This window comes from Myotis davidii, unplaced genomic scaffold, assembly GCF_000327345.1.
Source record: "Myotis davidii unplaced genomic scaffold, ASM32734v1 scaffold266, whole genome shotgun sequence".
NCBI lineage: Eukaryota > Metazoa > Chordata > Mammalia > Chiroptera > Vespertilionidae > Myotis > Myotis davidii.
Window position 1 is genome coordinate 3,728,089 of NW_006300032.1, and position 18,003 is coordinate 3,746,091.

Below are 18,003 nucleotides of genomic sequence, written 5' to 3' on the forward strand. Positions count from 1 at the left end.
ATTTTTAAGATAAAACTTTTAAAAAAATTTTTTTAGCGAATAAATTACCTGGGATCAAAGCACATCCAGTTTGGTTTCCCCTCCCCACCCCCATTCCATCCTTGTGCAGCCACTTGTAGTTGTAATCTACTAGTAAATGTTAATGGATTTTTTGTTTGTTTCTCTATTCTCTTTCATTCCTAACATTCAGTGTATTTTCTATAACCCCTTCATGTTAAAAAAAAAAAAAAAGTCTAAAATCATATTACCACAATTTCCTTTCCTGTCAGAGTGAATCACAATTGAAAGCAGTTTTCTTGGCTCTTTTTTGGTGGGGCACCTGTCAAATCTGTGATCATTAGGATCATTTACGGGTGATGTTTCACTCTAGGGATAGTTTTATACACGTGTTCCATGTAGAAAAGCTGTCATGGTACATATTTTTATAACTTTACTGTTTTTTCTTTTACTTGGCTTTGTTTTTCATGTGTAGGCAGAAGTATACTGTTACAGATTTTCTTTGAAGGGAAATAAAGTTCCCTCGCACTCAGAGTTCAGTAAATGACCGTTAGTACTGTCACTCAGAGCAAGAGAATGTAAACTGTTGGATAAAATTCGTTTTTACAAGGGCTGTGGATGAGAGAACATTGCTGCTACATAGACGAGAGAAGTTTGGAAATAATGGGAATATACCAAAATTCTCAAAGGTCAAAGTGGTCTACTGTGACCTCGAGAGCAACAACCAGACCTCCCTCATTTTGAATACCCCTTACTACACAGCAATGCCTGACTCCTGGTGGTTCTCATTCAGTGTTCATGACCAACAAACAGGTCCTGGAAATTAAATTTAATCAGATTAAATCAGTGTGTTGTCTGACTGCTCGCACATCAACTAGCACTGGCTTGTAAACTTTGTACTGTTTAAGCCAGTTCGTCAAAAATCCTTTCTTGAATTTGTGTTTGGTTCAATGAGAAAAAGAAATTATTAAAACTTATCTTATTATGTATAAAATAATGTAATAAATACATATTATACCCCCATAATTTTAACCATGCAGGCTAGACCTACATGTAGACACAATTTTCCTTTAATTAGAGCTTAACATATACAGCAATATCAGAAAATGTATTGCTATAAAATCACTGGAAATATCTTTCATTATCCTCCCTTGTGCGCTTGAACCTCATAATTAAGGTGTTCCTTTTGACATTTTATCCTGAATCTTTTTGTTAGGAACACCCGAAGGGCCCATCAGTTAAGTATAAATAAATTTGAGTCACAGAAATGATGTTTGGATTTTTTTAATAAGTAAATGCTTCAACCATAAAATGAGCCCCAGTAGGAGATAGAAATGTCTGATGCTGGTGGAAGACTTGCTGTAACTAATGGCCAAAAATGGTTATTCTGTTCGGAAAAGTTTACTGTAAAATTTGTACTACAAGGTTAGTTAGACCAATAGCAACTAGGTTTTGAAAGCCTTTCTCCCACAAGGAATATTTTGGTTTGTTTTGGTTTTAGAAGATGTGAACAATAGAAAAATAAAACAAAATATGGCCAAAAAAAACCCATTCTCCTTTGGCTATTATATATAGAACATCTACCTGCCTCCTAAATAAATATAATGAGATTTTTTAAACTTTTAATGTACACAATTTTATTCAGGGACTACGATTTATGCTACCGAGTATTGTTACAACTTGGCTCCACTATACAGACAGCAAACTAATAGAGTTGATTTTTGCCTTTTAAATGACTGCTATTTCTCTTCTGACTTGAACTTTAAGAATTGCTCTAAAATTACTCAACGGCAGGATGAACAATATTGTTAATATACTTAAAGGAAGGAATTCTGATTTTCTATGACCGTCTGTTTTGTCAGGCAAGTTTGTGGGCTGTTTCTACCTTTGCAAACCATATTAAACTCTATGTTCTAGGCTTAGAGACATGGTTATTAGCAGACTTTTTAAATAGAAATGCTATAGTGTTTCCTCTTCTTTCTTGTTAATGTGTTTTCCTATAATGAACTTTCATGCCCTGGTTGCAAATGACCTGGGAGCCAAGCTATCAGCAGATACACAGAACCTGGTGTTCTTTGCCTTCTAGTGTTTGCTTTCTATTTTACCAGCACTGTGTCTACCCCATTGCTCCTTCTTCAAGAAATTATAAAGGCTGTCACATGTATGGTTCTCTCTTTGCTTCACAGTCTGCCTCCATTGTTTTAGTTGCTTTCCACTGGCTTTCATTCCTCATATTGTAACATTACGCTTGAATTTCCCTGGCTGACAAACTGGTGAGCTGAATATTTATTTTATCCCATAAGAAAAATGAATTTTATTTCTACCCTTTAAGTTACCTTGCAAATGTCCACTTGGAAAACTGTGCTATCACGAAAGATCTAGGGATAGAGCTGAAAGCATCCAGTCCTAGTTTTCCCTTCCTTCAGCGAACTAGGAAATTGCAATCCTGCATGCTGGCTGTCAATTAGCATTATCTCCATTTGTTTTAGATCCAGACAGGCGGTCAGTTTCCACCATGAATCTTTCGAAACATGTTGATCCCGTCATTAGCAAGCGGCTCTCCTCTTCATCTGCAACTTTACTAAATTCTCCAGATAGAGGTACAGTCAAAAGGAAAACAAAAAAAGTGTTCTGTTATTTACTTAATGCTTTTTTTTCTGGATGTTTACAGATAAAAATAAGCATCTGAAGTTGCTTTCCCTGCGTTTCTTAAATAGGAAGAAAAAAACTTCAGAATAAAAAAGCAATAAACGGCTGAGCAGCATTTTCCTTGCGACAAGAACATTTCTCATTTTAGAACTTGGCTGAATGATTGCATTTAGCAGTGATGAAAGCGGTGCTTCTCTCGACTCTTTAGTAACTGAGTTTACAGCTCCAGAAATCACCCACTTATCCACTAACATGCAACTAATCTTTGTTATGAACATTTATTTTACTTCAATCATACTGTCTTTGACTTTTCATCTGTACTTTGGAAATTCCAGTCTTTGATTTTCTTTAAAAAAAAAACTTAATTGATTCATGTTAGTAGATTTCATTTTGCTAACTTCTCATTTAACCAAACCTTTCTTGCCGCATTTCTTGTGTGTGTGTGACTGGTTTTTTGGTTTCCATTCATTTACTCTTAAGGGATTTGGCCTAACTTCAAGAATATCATCAGTGACGCCTCCTAAAAATTTTAATAATCATAGTCCTCCAATTAACATTTTATTTTAATTTTGAGTTTTATTCATCTTATGGATTTACAGTACATGAATGTTATTTATTAAATGAAAGTTTTATTTTACATATTTTATATATCATGGTAGGAAAAACCAAACTTTTAAGATAAGCTACTTGTTTTACATAATTAAAATGATTTTAAATTAAAAAACAAAACAAAAAAATTATTGTGCAATATAAAAATACATAGTCTTTAAAAGTAACAAGTTGTGGTTACTTTAAGTGCTTTATTAAGAAACTGATGGGGAAAGGTTCAGTGTTTATACTAGTAGTATTGAAAAAGAATGTAATGTGTGCATGTTCTGTATGTGTGTATGTGTATTTGTGTATTTTATATTGTATAAAAATTATGGTGTCATAATGTACAATATTCTATGTGCTGATGTTGTTTTATAACTAATCTCTTAATACAGTAAATGTTTGAACAACTTCCTGTTCTTGCCTTTTAACTTAAACCATTCCTTTTTTTTTCTCTTTAACCTAATTTGCCTAAATCAGTATTAGACATGTAGTCAAATTAGAAGCCTTTTATAAAGTATTATGAATTAACATTCCTTTCATAAATAGCCTTTCTTTTCAAACTCATTTCTCCTAATATAACCTAAAATATAGCATGTGAATGCTATTCTTACAGTTGTCTATTCTTCTTTTCTTTGGAGCTGGTCACTTACTCTAATTTCATACTTTTGGGGAACCTGGATATCAGACAAGCTACAGTTGGGATTTTACACTACTTTTAAGTTAAACCTTGCATACTGCTTCCTACAGTCCACAGCTAAATTGGGGTAAGGTTGAGAGTGGGAGGTGGGCAGTAAGCCAGACAACATCCTGTCCACACTTCCTCGGAAGGACAGTGCTGAGTCAACTAGAAATAAGATGTTTTATAGGTTCTGCATGATAATATCTGAAGGGATATTCTTTAAAAAAAAAGGGGGGGGGAATCTTAGAACTTGGGGGAATTTGTTGGGTGACTCCTCTACTCTAGTTGGGGTAAGAGTCCCGAAGAGGTGCAGGGCCTGAACCAGTATCCTAGAGGCTGACTGTTAGAGAAGAGGGACTAGAATAGTGATCACCAGCTCCTAACCCATGTTGCTACACTGCATCTTCAGGTTTTACCTTCATGGATGCCCTTCCTAAGATCAACCCTGACTCTGTGCATTCTTCCTTTGGGAAAGGTTAAGGGTCAAGGGAAGTTTAATAAACAAGTCATAGCTGGGGCCAGGAAACTGCCCCTTGAATCATGGTACAGGCTTATAAAACTGAATACTAAGCTGACCAATAGGATAGGAGGGAGACGCTAAATTGGGGAGTTCTGTTTTTTTCCCATTTATCAAAAAGTTTCTGGATCTAAGAGATAAGGTTGACCCTAAAGGAAGATTTGGGTCATCCAGGGGTTCCTTTAGGTCCAGGAAGCAGTTTTTTTTAAGTTAAGCAAAACTCTCAAGAGGACAGTGAAAAATCTGGGTCTTTTAAAAAGAATAGAAATTCTGAATTTGAACTTCCTAATTTAAAAATTTAAGTAACTTACTTAGCTTATTTTATGCTACTTTTAAAAGTTGGTTATGCTTTATCATCAAATTAAAAAGCATTTTTATTAAATTACTGAAGTAGAGGTTTTTACAGACTAATCTGTTAGAGGTTATATCTATATACCATTACTAGGGGTGGTTTGAGCTTTCTCAACCTCACAGTACAAGCCTGGGAGCTGGTATTAAACTGAGGCTCTGATATTCTCAAGGTTGATATTCAGCTGGAATGCTGTACTGGTTATTAAAAATACTGAAATATTTTCATACCAGTTGGTAAGTACTCACCTCCCCAAGCTGTGCTTCCCCAGGTCCTCCAGAGCGAATGAGTGGCATCCATGTCCTACCAGTTTTTAAATATTTTGATTATCACACCTGAATATAGCAGCATAGACTGATAAAATGACCCGAGTTAAAAGGAAACCCCTGACTACCAAAGATTTCTATAATTGCTGCAATAGAGTGACTATTGCCACTGGAAATTTTTACATTAAAAATGTGTATTTCTTATTAACTTAAGTTACCTGCTTAGCCAGCTTTTTTCTCAAGGGCAAATAGTAAGGAGGTTTTTTTTAAAAAGTAAAAATGAAGTCACCTACTCTTTGCTTAAAATTAGTCTATACATTTTTTTTTCCTAGAGTCTAGGACAGAGGACATGGTGTGGTAGACCTCAAACTGAATTCTGCCCACAGGCATGTTCTGCCTGACCTGAGGAAAGGATTTGTTCTTTTTTTTTTTTTCATTTGAATTAATTGGCATCATTTTAAAAATGGAATATATCATTTAGGTTTTCTATTTTTAATGAAAAATCAGGACCTGGCAACATTTCCCTGGTTTCTCCATCATCGAGAACCGAATAGTGGTTTTCTGCTCATGGGGAATATGCAGGTGCAAATATCTAGCATGTTTGTTTGCCTCCCTGGTCCGGGTGGTCTATTATAAGGATTGTCAGAATCTCATTTTTAAGTGCATAAACAGCATCAATACTTTATTTCATGAGAATTAATATCTCTTCATTCCAGAGTTTATCACCTTAAAATCAGGCCCCTCTAAGTGAAAAAATAAAACAAAAAACATAAACTCACTCTCCTGTCCATACCTTTACTAAAAAAGTTACCTTATGGAAGAGATCTGTCTCTCTTTTGCTCAGGGCATAGTTGTGAAGGTGAAGAGGAAACATGTATCTCTTAGCAAATCATTCATTCCTAGGTCAGAGCTTTAATCTCTTCGGATGTGCTTTAAATACAAGTCAAAGAGAGTTTTTAATCTTCATTTGAGGCAAATTTTGGTTGATGCCTTAAAGATGCACAGAAATTAAGTAATTGAACTTAATGAAGGAGTAGGGTAGAGGGACATGTCTTTTCAATGATAAACCATCTCGGCAGTTCTATTTTATCTAAAAAAGGAAGCATTCATCTCTTCTCCCCTTTCTCATCTACTAAAAATAGAGTTCTGGTGAAGATTTTAATTTAATCCTAATCTTTTTCCCCATTGATCTTCTGTGGATGTATCGTAATTCTAGATTACAATATTTTTGTTGTTGATACACAAAGCGCACATACACTACCATACTACAATTTGTAATTAGCACGTTTCTCAATGTACATTATACTACCTCTGTACCTATTACATTGGTTTTTGTAACAGATCTTTTTGTTAATGTCTTGCTGTTAGCTAAGATTTCATTTAACCATGAAGGCTCTCCAAATAACCAGAAAAACCTAATAAACAATTCACTGATTATGAAATTCACCAGAGCCTTGATCAAAATAGTCATTCTTTTTTTAAGTCAGATAATTAAGGTTCTTATTGGAAGTTGGTACCTCTTCGAGATAGAAGCAAATATTTTCTGTAACACATGTAACACTGGATGGCTTCTAATGACTAAAACTACTTTCCTAGAATATAAATGCCATTCATTTCAAACATGTCATATAAAAGATTGTTATAAGAACGACTGCTCCCGAGGCAAAGAGACTTACTTGTACCTGCTATTTACCGTGAGGAACAGAATGGCCTTGCCAGGTTTAGACAGTTTTAAAATCTTTTATAAGTCACTTGGAAATGTGTTCTAAAATAAAGATATGCTATCGCTTGAGTGGTTTTTGTAGACTTCTTTCCTGGAATTTTAGAAAGTAGCCTCTGTATTTTCATGGGCCATCAATGGAAGCTAACCTAAGCAAAGTAATTTATGATTGGCGTGCATTTCCTAACAGTGGGCTTGCCAAGCCCCAATGTAATTTGGGACCATACTTCATTACATTATTTTAAATTGACCTTCCAGATTCTTCACACCAACTAGCAATCTCCAATTTATGTTTCTATTGGATTTTGGCTTTTCTGTTTAATTTTATCTTGCTTCAACTTTACCCTTACGCTCCCCCAAAATTTTATGTTGCTGTCAAACAGGGACCTGAAAGAACCCGACTTTGCTGAATGGAAAAGTCAAAAGGAAATTCTATACAGAACTGTGCATGAGTCCTCTTCCGTTTTATTATCTTTAATTTCCCCCAATTACCTGAGTCACAATTCATGGAGATCTATCAACATGTAATGGAGACCTTTCTCTCTTTATTTACTTATAAATCCAGTCTTGCATTAAGCTGGCATGGCTGCTGGTGGCGCTGATTATTCAGGGTACTTAGGAATTCCTTTGGCCGAGGTGTGCCAGCAGTCCACTGCCCATCCAGATAAGGGCAGACGGCAGATAGGTATGACTGGAGTCGGTAACACATGCCAAACCTGTCGTGGAAATAACATTTCTTTTGTGTTATCTGTTGACTGCTTATAGGAGGGTGGTTAGCGAAAACTGCATCCATAAAACTAATATAGAGCCTGCCACAAAATGAACCTTTGCAGAATGGCAATGCCATAGAATAACGGCTCCTATGGGTAGGGTCCCTGTAGCCCTGCCTCTTCACCCACTGTCCTCGCCAGAGAGCCCGTCTCTCTCGAAGGCTGGCATGTGGAAGCGATAGGTGTGATGCTCTGCACCCTCTTGCCCCTGGAAGGAATGCTTCTAACATCTTGCTTATGTGGTGACGTTTAGCTCGCCGCCTGCAGCTCAGCCCATGGGAGAGCAGCGTTGTTAACAGACTGCTGACGCCGACGCACTCGTTCCTGGCCAGGAGTAAAAGCACAGCTGCCTTGTCTGGAGATGCAGGTAAAACTGTCAAGGTGCACCTTTCCTGGGGCCGTCAAGTCCTCCTTTTGAAGCATATCTGAGCCTCCATCTGATCACATCTTCGTTTTTCCCAATGTGTACTTCTCTCTCCTCCGGGTGGAATAGCTTTGGAAATGTGTCTATTGGTGTTGGTTTCAAGCCCCTGGCATTGTTTCCTCTTCGCATCCTTCTTAGCATCTTATCTGGACACCAGATGTCAGGCAGACAAAGGGTCCCCTCCCTGTGGTGAGATACTTCTGTCCATTCAGAACATTCCCAGAAAGACCTGTCCCTTCCCTAACTTTCTTTCTGCCCTTGCATCTAAGCCAATGATCAGAGGCAGAAATAATTTAATATACTAACGTGGACTTGGGGATAAAATCAAAGCACGAGCCGATTTAAGCATAGTTTCCTAACGTGGCTGTAGGCTGGTTACTTACACTCCTGTGCCAGTCTTTTATATGTCAACTTGGAAGAGTACCCTTCCAAAACTCTTAAGATTTGTGGAGAAGGCTAATTATAGTGTTCTTAATTGTTACATACTTTGAAAATATAGTATGTAAAATGCACCAAGTACTGGTTATTATAATTAATTATAACTCCTTTACTTTTTTGAAATGCAAAACATGCCTGAATGGGCCAATTAATTCCATGTATCTAGCTGGAAGATACGTATTAGGCTTTTGGCAACATCACATGGTGAGTTGATTTAGATATTCCCAGCTATCTTTGGGCACAGCTGGTGTATCAATATAACCAGTCTACTAGCCCTCATCATTGGCACTTAAGGAATTGCATAGCCTCTTCACAAAATTCCCTTTAAAAGACACTTTGCCTCTGCGAACCTCTTCACTTACAAATACTAATTCTTGGTTTTATGATGTCTTTCATTTCTGGTTTCCAATGAGCTAATATCAACACTAATTCTCACAGTACCCCTGGGAGATAGTCGAGAAAGCATGTTCAGGCATACCCAGCACCTGCCTGTGGAACCCAGTAACGAAAGTGATTTACCAGAGCCACTTAGGAAATCAGTAGACTGGACCTTAAACTAGCTTACCCTCCATCCTTGGCACCCCGTGTGATGTTCTGTGTACCTTGTGCATTCAACTAGCTGGACCACAGTGTTCTGTGTTTTCTGTAAAGTAACTTGTCAGCTGTCATGTTACATCTGAGATTTTTCTGGAGGAAAAAGTATACCTTATTTCAAGATAGTTTTTCTTTTTTTATGCCTGTGAATGGAATACTTTTATATAAGTTTTTCTTTAGGTCCAGCTAATTGAAGAACCTCTAACACTGCTTTTCAGTTTTCTTTCATAGGATCTAAATAATAGTTTATGGCTATCATGCTTATGAATCTCCATATTGTATATTTTCATACTAAAATACTGCCTCGCATCGCAGCTAGAAAAATTGTCTTTGTTTGCTATTTCTGTCATCACTAACTTTTGTCAATTCTTTCACTCTTCCTCTAGTCTTTTTCAACACCATTTCCTCATTTTCCACCCATTCTACCCACCCATCTTCCCACCTTCCTTCTTCATTGTTATGTTCAGCCAGGTGCTTTTTACCTCCTAACTGGTTCTTCTTTACTTTGCAACTTTTCCATTCTCCTTGTCACAGATTGATTCATTTCTTTAATTTACTTTAGTTTGAAGCAATGTATAGCCTTTCCTTGAGTTGCCTGTTTCATTAATATATTCCTTAGATCGCTGTTACTTGTTATTGCATCAGTACAGCTTATGTTTAATGAACCAAAACTGTTGATTTCTAAAATTTTCCATATGAAATTACATATGTAAACATCTCTTACATATATCTTGTCAAAAATACTTCTTCTGTCTACTCTCGTTGGTTTTTCTTTCTTGTCTTCCCATTTTAGTGTTGCCCTTTGAGTTCATCTTATATCTAATTGCCATTGGCAAGAGGATGACCTACATCTAGAGCCAGGGTTACAATAGTAGATCAAAATAGTCACCCCTAAGATGTTCAGTGATTGCAAACTTCCAGAACAAGCCATGAGAGCAGTTGAGAACTGAAAATCAGAATCTCATTTGTACCTACTGCTTTGGGTTTACTTTTCCATGCCCATTTTAAAAAATACATTTAAATGATTGTGATTATTAGAGCTCAGGATTAAAAGAGTTAATACATGTAAAATGCTTAGAATAGTGCCTGCACATAGTAGGCACTCAATAATTTAATATTATTATTATTCTATTATGTAATTTTTCTATTCTCCATGCACACTCCAACCACTTGAATTGCATTATCTTTTCTCTTCACCCATCTTTTCATATAGAAAATCTTGAATGATTTAAATTAAGGCACACTTGCTACCAAGGATAGAGAAAATACAGATATTGTGGAAGACTTTCTATAGAAGAATTTTCACGTGTAACAAATTGACTTTGAGATAAGGAGAGCATTCTGGGAGAGTGGGGAAGACAACTAAGATTGCTCTTACTATTTTTTCAGAAGAGCAAGAGTATTAGAATAATTGACTTAAAGTTTCAGGTTTTTCAGTAGTTGCTATCGAGAACAACAATGAAGCTCATGAAATGTAATATCCTTAGAAGGAATTTATAGTGTTTATTTTAGCCAGGCAATGTTCCTTGAACAATTGAATTTGAAGATTTTAGTGTAAACTACACTGATAGGTTTAAGACATTTTCATCCTTTGATTAATGTTACCCCGGCACCATAATAAAGAATAAACTGGAGGCATGATGAGATTGGTTTACATCCAGGATGGTCTCAAAATTGCTCCATAAATACCCCCCAAAATAACTGTTTTTCACTAGCGGAAAAAGAAATCATATTTCTGTGCTTTATTCCTTTTTCAGTGTCAGACCTATGGCCTCAGAGCAAGGCTGTTGTCTAGTCTAGAGTTTCTTGATCCCCCAGCACGGTTAGTGGCCCTCTGGTCATGCCCTAGGCAATGTGTGCCTCTCCTGGTCATGAATCCTACAGAAGTGCCTTGTGCCAGGATGTTATTTTCTAAATATATTTGATTGGCTTGGAAGAGTTTTACATTAATGAACTCTTCCCTTGTCTGGGAAATGCAAATGCTTTGCCTTGGCATTGAGAAAGGTTATTTTCAAATTATTTCCCCTGTGATCACAATAAACCAAATGAGAGAAGGTCCTCCTTCCTCACAATACAGAGAAATCTTCTTTTGCCATTAAGATCTGAAACAAAGCTCTGTGTCAACTCCCAAGTAAGACACACATATTCTTTTCAGGAGAGCTGAGGGAATGCAAAATGTTTCTGTTTACCCGGGAGAAATAGAGCTCTGTGTTCAGATAATGGAAAAAGAGAATGCAATTTCCAGTCCGTTTACTGCCTTGGCCATTGATAACCGGGAGATCCTGCCAGGCATTTGGTGAAAGGTGCAATCTGATCCACGTTCTGTCTATAGGTTAAACTAAAATAAACATACTTTTAAACCCTAACTCTGAAATTAAGATGACCCCAAATTTGACTTGTAAACTTTTGAGTTTTTAATTTATTAATACTGGTATATTCAGCTGGCATGAATGGTCTCTTTAAAGAGTTGTACCATGGCTAGAATCGGATAAAACCATGTTTACAGCAGTTCACTACCTACAGTTCTCCTCAGTGGTCATGTTTAATTGTCTTATTTTTTTTTGCTGGCGAACAAGGTTTCTGGATGATATCTGAAAATGAGCCTTGGAACCTTAGTACCACACTTTAGATACCTCTGCAGTATTTATTGTCTGAATGAATGTCTTTAAACCATCATTGCTCAGAATCCCTTGATTAATGACGGTGTTCCTTTGAAGGTGAATGGTCAGAAACTTTGTGATTTTTCAAAAAAATGTTCCATTTTGGGTACAACTGTAAAGCTATGCATGATTCAACTTTATTTTTGGCAATCCTAACATATTTGTGTTTTATTCACCATTTTAAATGATGACATGCTGTTTCCCCATACAGTCTGCTGCTGCTTGCTATGAACCTTCAATGCTTTGGATTCTGGGAAAATCCACAAGCATGCATTTGATTTTGACTTTAAATAGATAAAACATTCACAGAATTTTTTTCTAGAAACTATTAGTTATCCTTCAAACAGGTCTTAACACCTGGTAAGACTTGGTCATTTAACATTTTTAAAATTCAGTTGCTTTTTTTTGTTTAACCACTGCCTATTGAACTTTACTCCTGAAATAGTCGCTTGCTTGCTTGCTTCTTGCTTCTTGTCTTTCCACCTTTTGTTCACTCTTAAAGCTAATTAGGAAAAATGTGATTATAAAGCAGGCCTTATATAAAAATTACCTTTCATTAATGTAGCATTTTCCAAAACCTTGAGTTTATAGGAATATAAGGCCATTGCATTCCATAATTATTGGATTACATCTATTTCTTTAATCAGTATTTAAATAGCCAAAGAGCTTATATATTCCAGATTTTTCATTTGGACATGCCTTCCTCTTGGACACACCACAAACTGACAGGACTGTGAGGAGAGTTGAGTATGAGGGCCTGGATACCTGTAGGTAATAACATCTTCTCCCTGCTTTTCTCTCTATCTCCGCTTTGCTCCTTTTCCTGAACCTGCTTTTGGCTTTCCTTCAACTGCTCCTCTGGCACTCTTGTGTGTAAAACAATCACCTGCACCCTAGTTATCCCCATTTGTCCTCGTTCAGCATCTTGCAGCCCCATCAACATCATGCCCTACAAAGCTACACACTCTAGAAATCCGATGGATCGAACAAAATTCTTAGTAACACCGCCCGATGGCTCTGCGCGAAGGAGGACTATTCACAGCACAGCGGTGAGTAGCCTTTGGGGATGACCAGGCAAATCTGTGCTATTTCTTGTGCAGAGTGGACACTTTTAATTACCATAGCTTTGTAATATTTTTTGAAATTAGAAGTGTAAGATCTCTAACTTTGTTCCTTTCAAGATTGTTTTGGCTATTCAGGGTCCCTTGAGGTTCCATATGAACTTAAGGTGAACTTTTCTATTTCTAAAAAATAAATAACATTGTGTTTTGATAGGGTTTGCTTTGAACCTGTAGATCACTTTGCATAAAAGTGATACCTTGCTATTAAGAAGTCTTCCAGTCTATGAATACAGGATGTTGTCTCATTGATTTGTGTCTTCCTTAATTTCTGACAGCAGTGTCTTCTAGTTTTCAGTATATAGGTCTTCCGCCTCCTTGGTTATGTTTATCCCTAAGTATTTTGTTCTTTTTGATGCAATCATAAATGGAATTGTTTTCTTAATTTCCTTTCAATTTTATTTCATTTAGATCTAAATTCAAATGGCTATAATTGAGCACTTGAAATACGTTTTGTGAGACTGAATTTACTTTTTAACTTTATTTAATTTTAATTAATTTAGACCAAATTCAAATGGCCAAATGTGGCCAGTGGCTACCATATTGGACATCATAGACTTAGAACATTTTTGTCACCACAAAAGATTCTACTGGACAGTGCTGCCTTGAGAAACTGTTTGTTTTGTCTCTCTTAGAGGTTATTTGTATTTTAAACCTAACTCTAATTGTCTTGCTGGGAAGTTGTCCAGATCATTGACATGAGCAGGAGTTCCACTTTAGCCTTATGGAAAGTGTTAACAAGAAAGATTATTGTACAGACCACTGGCTATTTACTCAGATCAGGATAAGAATCGAGAGCACCTTTATATGTGTGGTACCCAAACGAGTGATCGATTGGGTACAAGATCAATGAAAGGATAAAAACATCTATCTGCCTGGGAGGGTATTATATCAAGTATTGAGCCGTTTTCCAAACTGGTTTCCCACTGCTCCCCTACCACTTTAAGATGATTTGATAATTTAAAAGGAGGTCAGTTTTAGGAAAGAAAAAATTGGTTCAGTTTTTTAAAAATAATACTGAGTAGTGTACACTTGTATATGTAGTTTCATTCTCTGATAACTGTCTTATCAAGGTACAGGTGATGAAATTCATCCAGCCAGAGAGATGACACCTTTCCTAAGCTGAAATGGGCGAAGGGAAATCCAGACAAGTGTTCTAATCGTCATCTCTCTGGCTGGATCCCTGGTTGTCAGTCAGAGGAGGGCTGATGTATTGGCCCACCCTCAGATTACATTTTCGTCCCTAGTGAAGACAACTAAAAATAGCTAAAATTCCTCACCTTGAACCTGACTTTTTCTTCAAGAGCAGAAAGACACTAAGTGAGTAAGAACTTGTTACTATAACATCCATATAAAAATATTAATTAAAGTCTGATATAGCTGACATGGAAATTTAAAAAAAAAGATTGAGCTATGGTATGTTCCAGAAAAGTGTTAAAGAATTTAAAGATATAAAGTGTATTTTAATTAAAAATTGTGGTGGGGGAGACTGGAAGTGACTTCTATTTTGACATTTGTGTGGGTTAAACCAGATTATTTGCTCCCAGTAATTTTAGACACAAAGTACAGGTACTTTCTAAAAATATAAGTGTATTTTTTTTCTTACAAATGTAAATCCAAATCACACATCAAGAACCTTCTTATTAGTATCACATTATGTGGCTTTAGTATAATGTTTGCTTTAAAGCTAACACAGGCCTTTTGTTTGCGGTGGAATGGAGATATATAAGGAAGGTTAGAAAATATCTAAAATGGGACTCGATGGATTGCAGCTCCATTGCTGAATACCCTGAGTTGAGTTGTCTGACGCATGGGGGAAAAATCTAATTATTGTGTTTCTCTGAACTTAGGGCCATAAAAGAGAAAGGGAGAGAGAAAACGTACCCTTCCACCGCACATCCGGCATCCGAAGGGCTTTGTCTCCATCTCATCCCAAAGCCAGATCACCAGCTTCCCCCCGACTGTGGTAAGTGGCATGGAAGAGGCTGGCGGGGTTGCTCCATGCTGGAGAAGTGGTTATCTCTGTCCCCTGAAAGGAAGCTGTTCCCCCTACACGGTTTGACCTTAACTTAGGGAATAACATTTGTTTCTTAGGGTTGGGGAGCAGGAGGAAGGACTTGTATGCATGCATATAAGCATAACCAATGGACATAAGACACTGGGGGGTAGGGAAAGCCAGGGGATTGTCAAGGGCAGTGGGGAAAAGGACACATATGTAATACCCTTTGTAATACTTTAAGCAATAAAACAATAAAAAATAAACCATTACTTTGAACTCTAAAAAAAAAAGAAAACTGGTATGGGCCTTTAACGTGAATATTTCTGCATTTGTCACATAAAAGACAAATATACAAGGCTAAATACCTTCATTTCTTTTCCGTATTATATGATGAGGGGCTCGGGGAATGGAGATTCTGGCAAGCCTGTTCTGGCATGTTCCCTCCTCTTCATGCTGTGTGTTTGTTTCCCAGGCTCCCATCCAAGTCCCTTCCTCATTTGCCTGGCACACCCAGACCTACATCTTCCTTGCCTCCCGGACCAGTCAAAGCTACCCCTGCTCAGGTCCGGCCCCCATCCCCTGGCAACATCCGCCCTGTCAAGAGGGAAGTCAGGGTGGAACCTGAGAGAAAAGACCCCGAGAAGGAACCTCAGAAAGTTGCCAATGAGCCCCCACTAAAGGGTCGAATACCTCTAGTGAAGGTGGAAGAAGCCACAGCTGAAGAGGGGACGGCTGGGGAATCAGAGGATGCCTCTGGTAAGAATCAACCCACTTGTGGTGGAATATGGGTTACTTGCTCCTTCCCCTTTTCTCCTGCCTTTTTTATCCCCCTTTTGGGGAATTAGAAATTTTATTCTGAGGCCAATTATGGGACCTTTTCTTAAGTATAGTTTTCTTACCTATAAAGAAAGTAGAATTGTACATCCAAAGCCCTACGGTTGGATGAGCCATAGCATATTAATTCAGTTATGGTTTTTAATTCCTTTATTATTTTCACAAAATGTGGTCTTCAGAGCACCAGCATCAGAATTACTTGTGTTATCTGTTGCTGTGTTACAAATTATCTTAACACTGTGCAGCTTAAATCAACAATTTTTATATCACACAGAGCCTCGGTCAGAAATCTGGAAGCAGCTTAGCCTGATTATTGGAGGATGGCTCATGCACGTGGCTATTGGCAGCTGGCCTCAGCCACATGCCATGTGAGCCTCCCCTTTGGGTTGCTGGATGTCCTCACAATTTGTCTGCTTGCTCTGCTGGCTTTTCCATAAGCTGAGTGATCTAAGAGAGAGAATCAGGAGGAATCCACAGTATCTTTTACGCCTAGTTTTAGGAGACACAAAAATCACTATTTCTGTCATGTTCTGGTCATTGAAAGCAAGTCCCTAGGTTCAACCCACACTCAAGTGGAGGCGATTAGTCTCCACCATTTAAAGGGAGGATTGTCACAGAATTTGTGCAGATATTTTTAAACCACCATATCTATGACGTTCCAAACTTCAGAAGCCTGGTTCTACATCAAACCTACTGAATCAGAATATGTGGGGGATCCAAGGACTCAAAAAGATACTAAGTTCTCCAGGTGACTCCTGTGCAGGATTGCCAGGTAAAATACAAAGTGGACAGTTATCCTATTCCTGTGCTTCTGGAGTTTAAGGACCCCTGGCTTAGCTCATGTGTTTGACAGAAGTTAGAATTTTTTTTTTCCAGAAGATCCAGTGGATCTCATCTCTTCCCAGCTAACCAGATGATATTTAAAAGTTTGAAAATTGTCTTTATTCAAAAGTTTTCTCCTTAACACTTAATTTGAAGATAATTTGAAGATTGAGGGTAGGAGCAAAGAAAGAATTGATGGCTCAAGACGAATAGGGTTGTTAGAGAATGGAGGAGTCCAGTGTTTGCATGCAAAGGAGAAGAGAAAGGCCAAAGAGAGTCTTGAGCTTAAGAAAAACCTGTGGGTGTGGAAGGAGAAATGTAAATCTTGACAGGAGCGTCTGGAATGGTCGGTGCCAGGAGCGCACTCCTCGCGGGGCCTCTGTGGTACTGCCTGCTGTGCTAGCTCTCTAGGTCATTTTCCTGCATCTGAATAAGGTCAGAGAACTTCTGCTCCCATCCTGCATCTTGGCATCAGGATTGACAGTGAGGACCGGGATGTGTAAGGTATAGGAGTGCCAGCTCCTCAAGTGGCCCTTGGCTCCTCCTGCCTCCCACCTGGACACAGCTCTGAGTAGACAAAAGGGACATCTTCATTGGGTCTTATCTTCCCGGCCTGAGTCTGGCTCGTGGCATGGATGCTGAGGATGGTCAGCTATAGTCCTCTAGTGAGGAACAGTCACTAAAGAGAGGGATTTTTACATTTTAATCAAAGGCAAATGGAAGATCTCACCTTCTTTTTACTCAGGGTATAACTTCCCACAGAACCTAATGTGAGGCTCTATGCTCAGTACACATTCGACATGACACATGTTCTTAACTGATTTAACTTGTATAAAAATTAGACTTGTTGAAAAGTGTCAGCTTTGTTGGATGTCTCACATACACATGCAGCTTTTTGTTATCTGTTGCTTGGTTACGGATAGAATACAGTGAAACCGTGAGAACACACGGCAATAAACATTCCCTTTTATAATGATGAATTCTAGGTCTGGGGTGTAGAGACTGCTAGTTTTTGTTTTGTTTTTGGGGTTTTGTTTCCAATTGGTTTTCTCCTTATATCTTTTTCTACAGTTGTTCCAGCCCCAGCTCCGGCCCCAGCCCCCACTCCGGCCTCCGCCCCAGCGACAGTCCCAGTACCATCATCAACTGTGACTGCCAGTGCTTCTCCCAAGACCTCAGCAGGCACCACCGACCCAGAAGAGGCCACAAGGCTGCTAGCTGAGAAGAGGCGGCTGGCCCGAGAGCAGAGGGAGAAGGAGGAAAGGGAAAAGAGGGAGAGGGAAGAGCTGGAAAGGTAAGGCAGTGGCATTGCTAAGTGATATGGGGACACCTTGATAACTTGGATTCAGTCTTCAGTTTGTGAGAGAAGAGGTGGTAGCAGTGAGAAAGGTGAACGGGACTATTTCCGACTTACTCTTACCTGGTGTTCCTGTAACTATTGATTTTTTAAAATCGCATTTTCTTATTATACTAACAAATACAACAGCATTAATGAAGAAAGATTTAAAGAAAAAAAATCCACAATCTTCACCAGTTTTCAATAATTTTGTCGATTTTGAATAATCCTTTCTAG

The 18,003-nt window shown here is 38.0% G+C and overlaps 1 protein-coding gene across 3 annotated transcripts in view; it reads left to right on the forward strand.

Annotated features, from left to right (window-relative positions):
- Positions 1-18,003, forward strand: part of MAP7 (microtubule associated protein 7) — a 124,989-nt gene that overhangs the window by 90,186 nt on the left and 16,800 nt on the right. The window contains exons 4-9 of one of the 3 annotated variants that reach the window (XM_015572075.1): positions 2,487-2,597; positions 7,795-7,908; positions 12,579-12,706; positions 14,626-14,741; positions 15,247-15,530; positions 17,502-17,724. In XM_015572075.1, the coding sequence (XP_015427561.1) occupies positions 2,487-2,597; positions 7,795-7,908; positions 12,579-12,706; positions 14,626-14,741; positions 15,247-15,530; positions 17,502-17,724 (976 nt within the window). Of the gene's footprint in view, positions 1-2,486; positions 2,598-7,794; positions 7,909-12,554; positions 12,707-14,625; positions 14,742-15,246; positions 15,531-17,501; positions 17,725-18,003 lie in introns of all 3 variants that reach the window. The other 2 variants (XM_015572073.1, XM_015572074.1) reach the window with 2 other exon arrangements.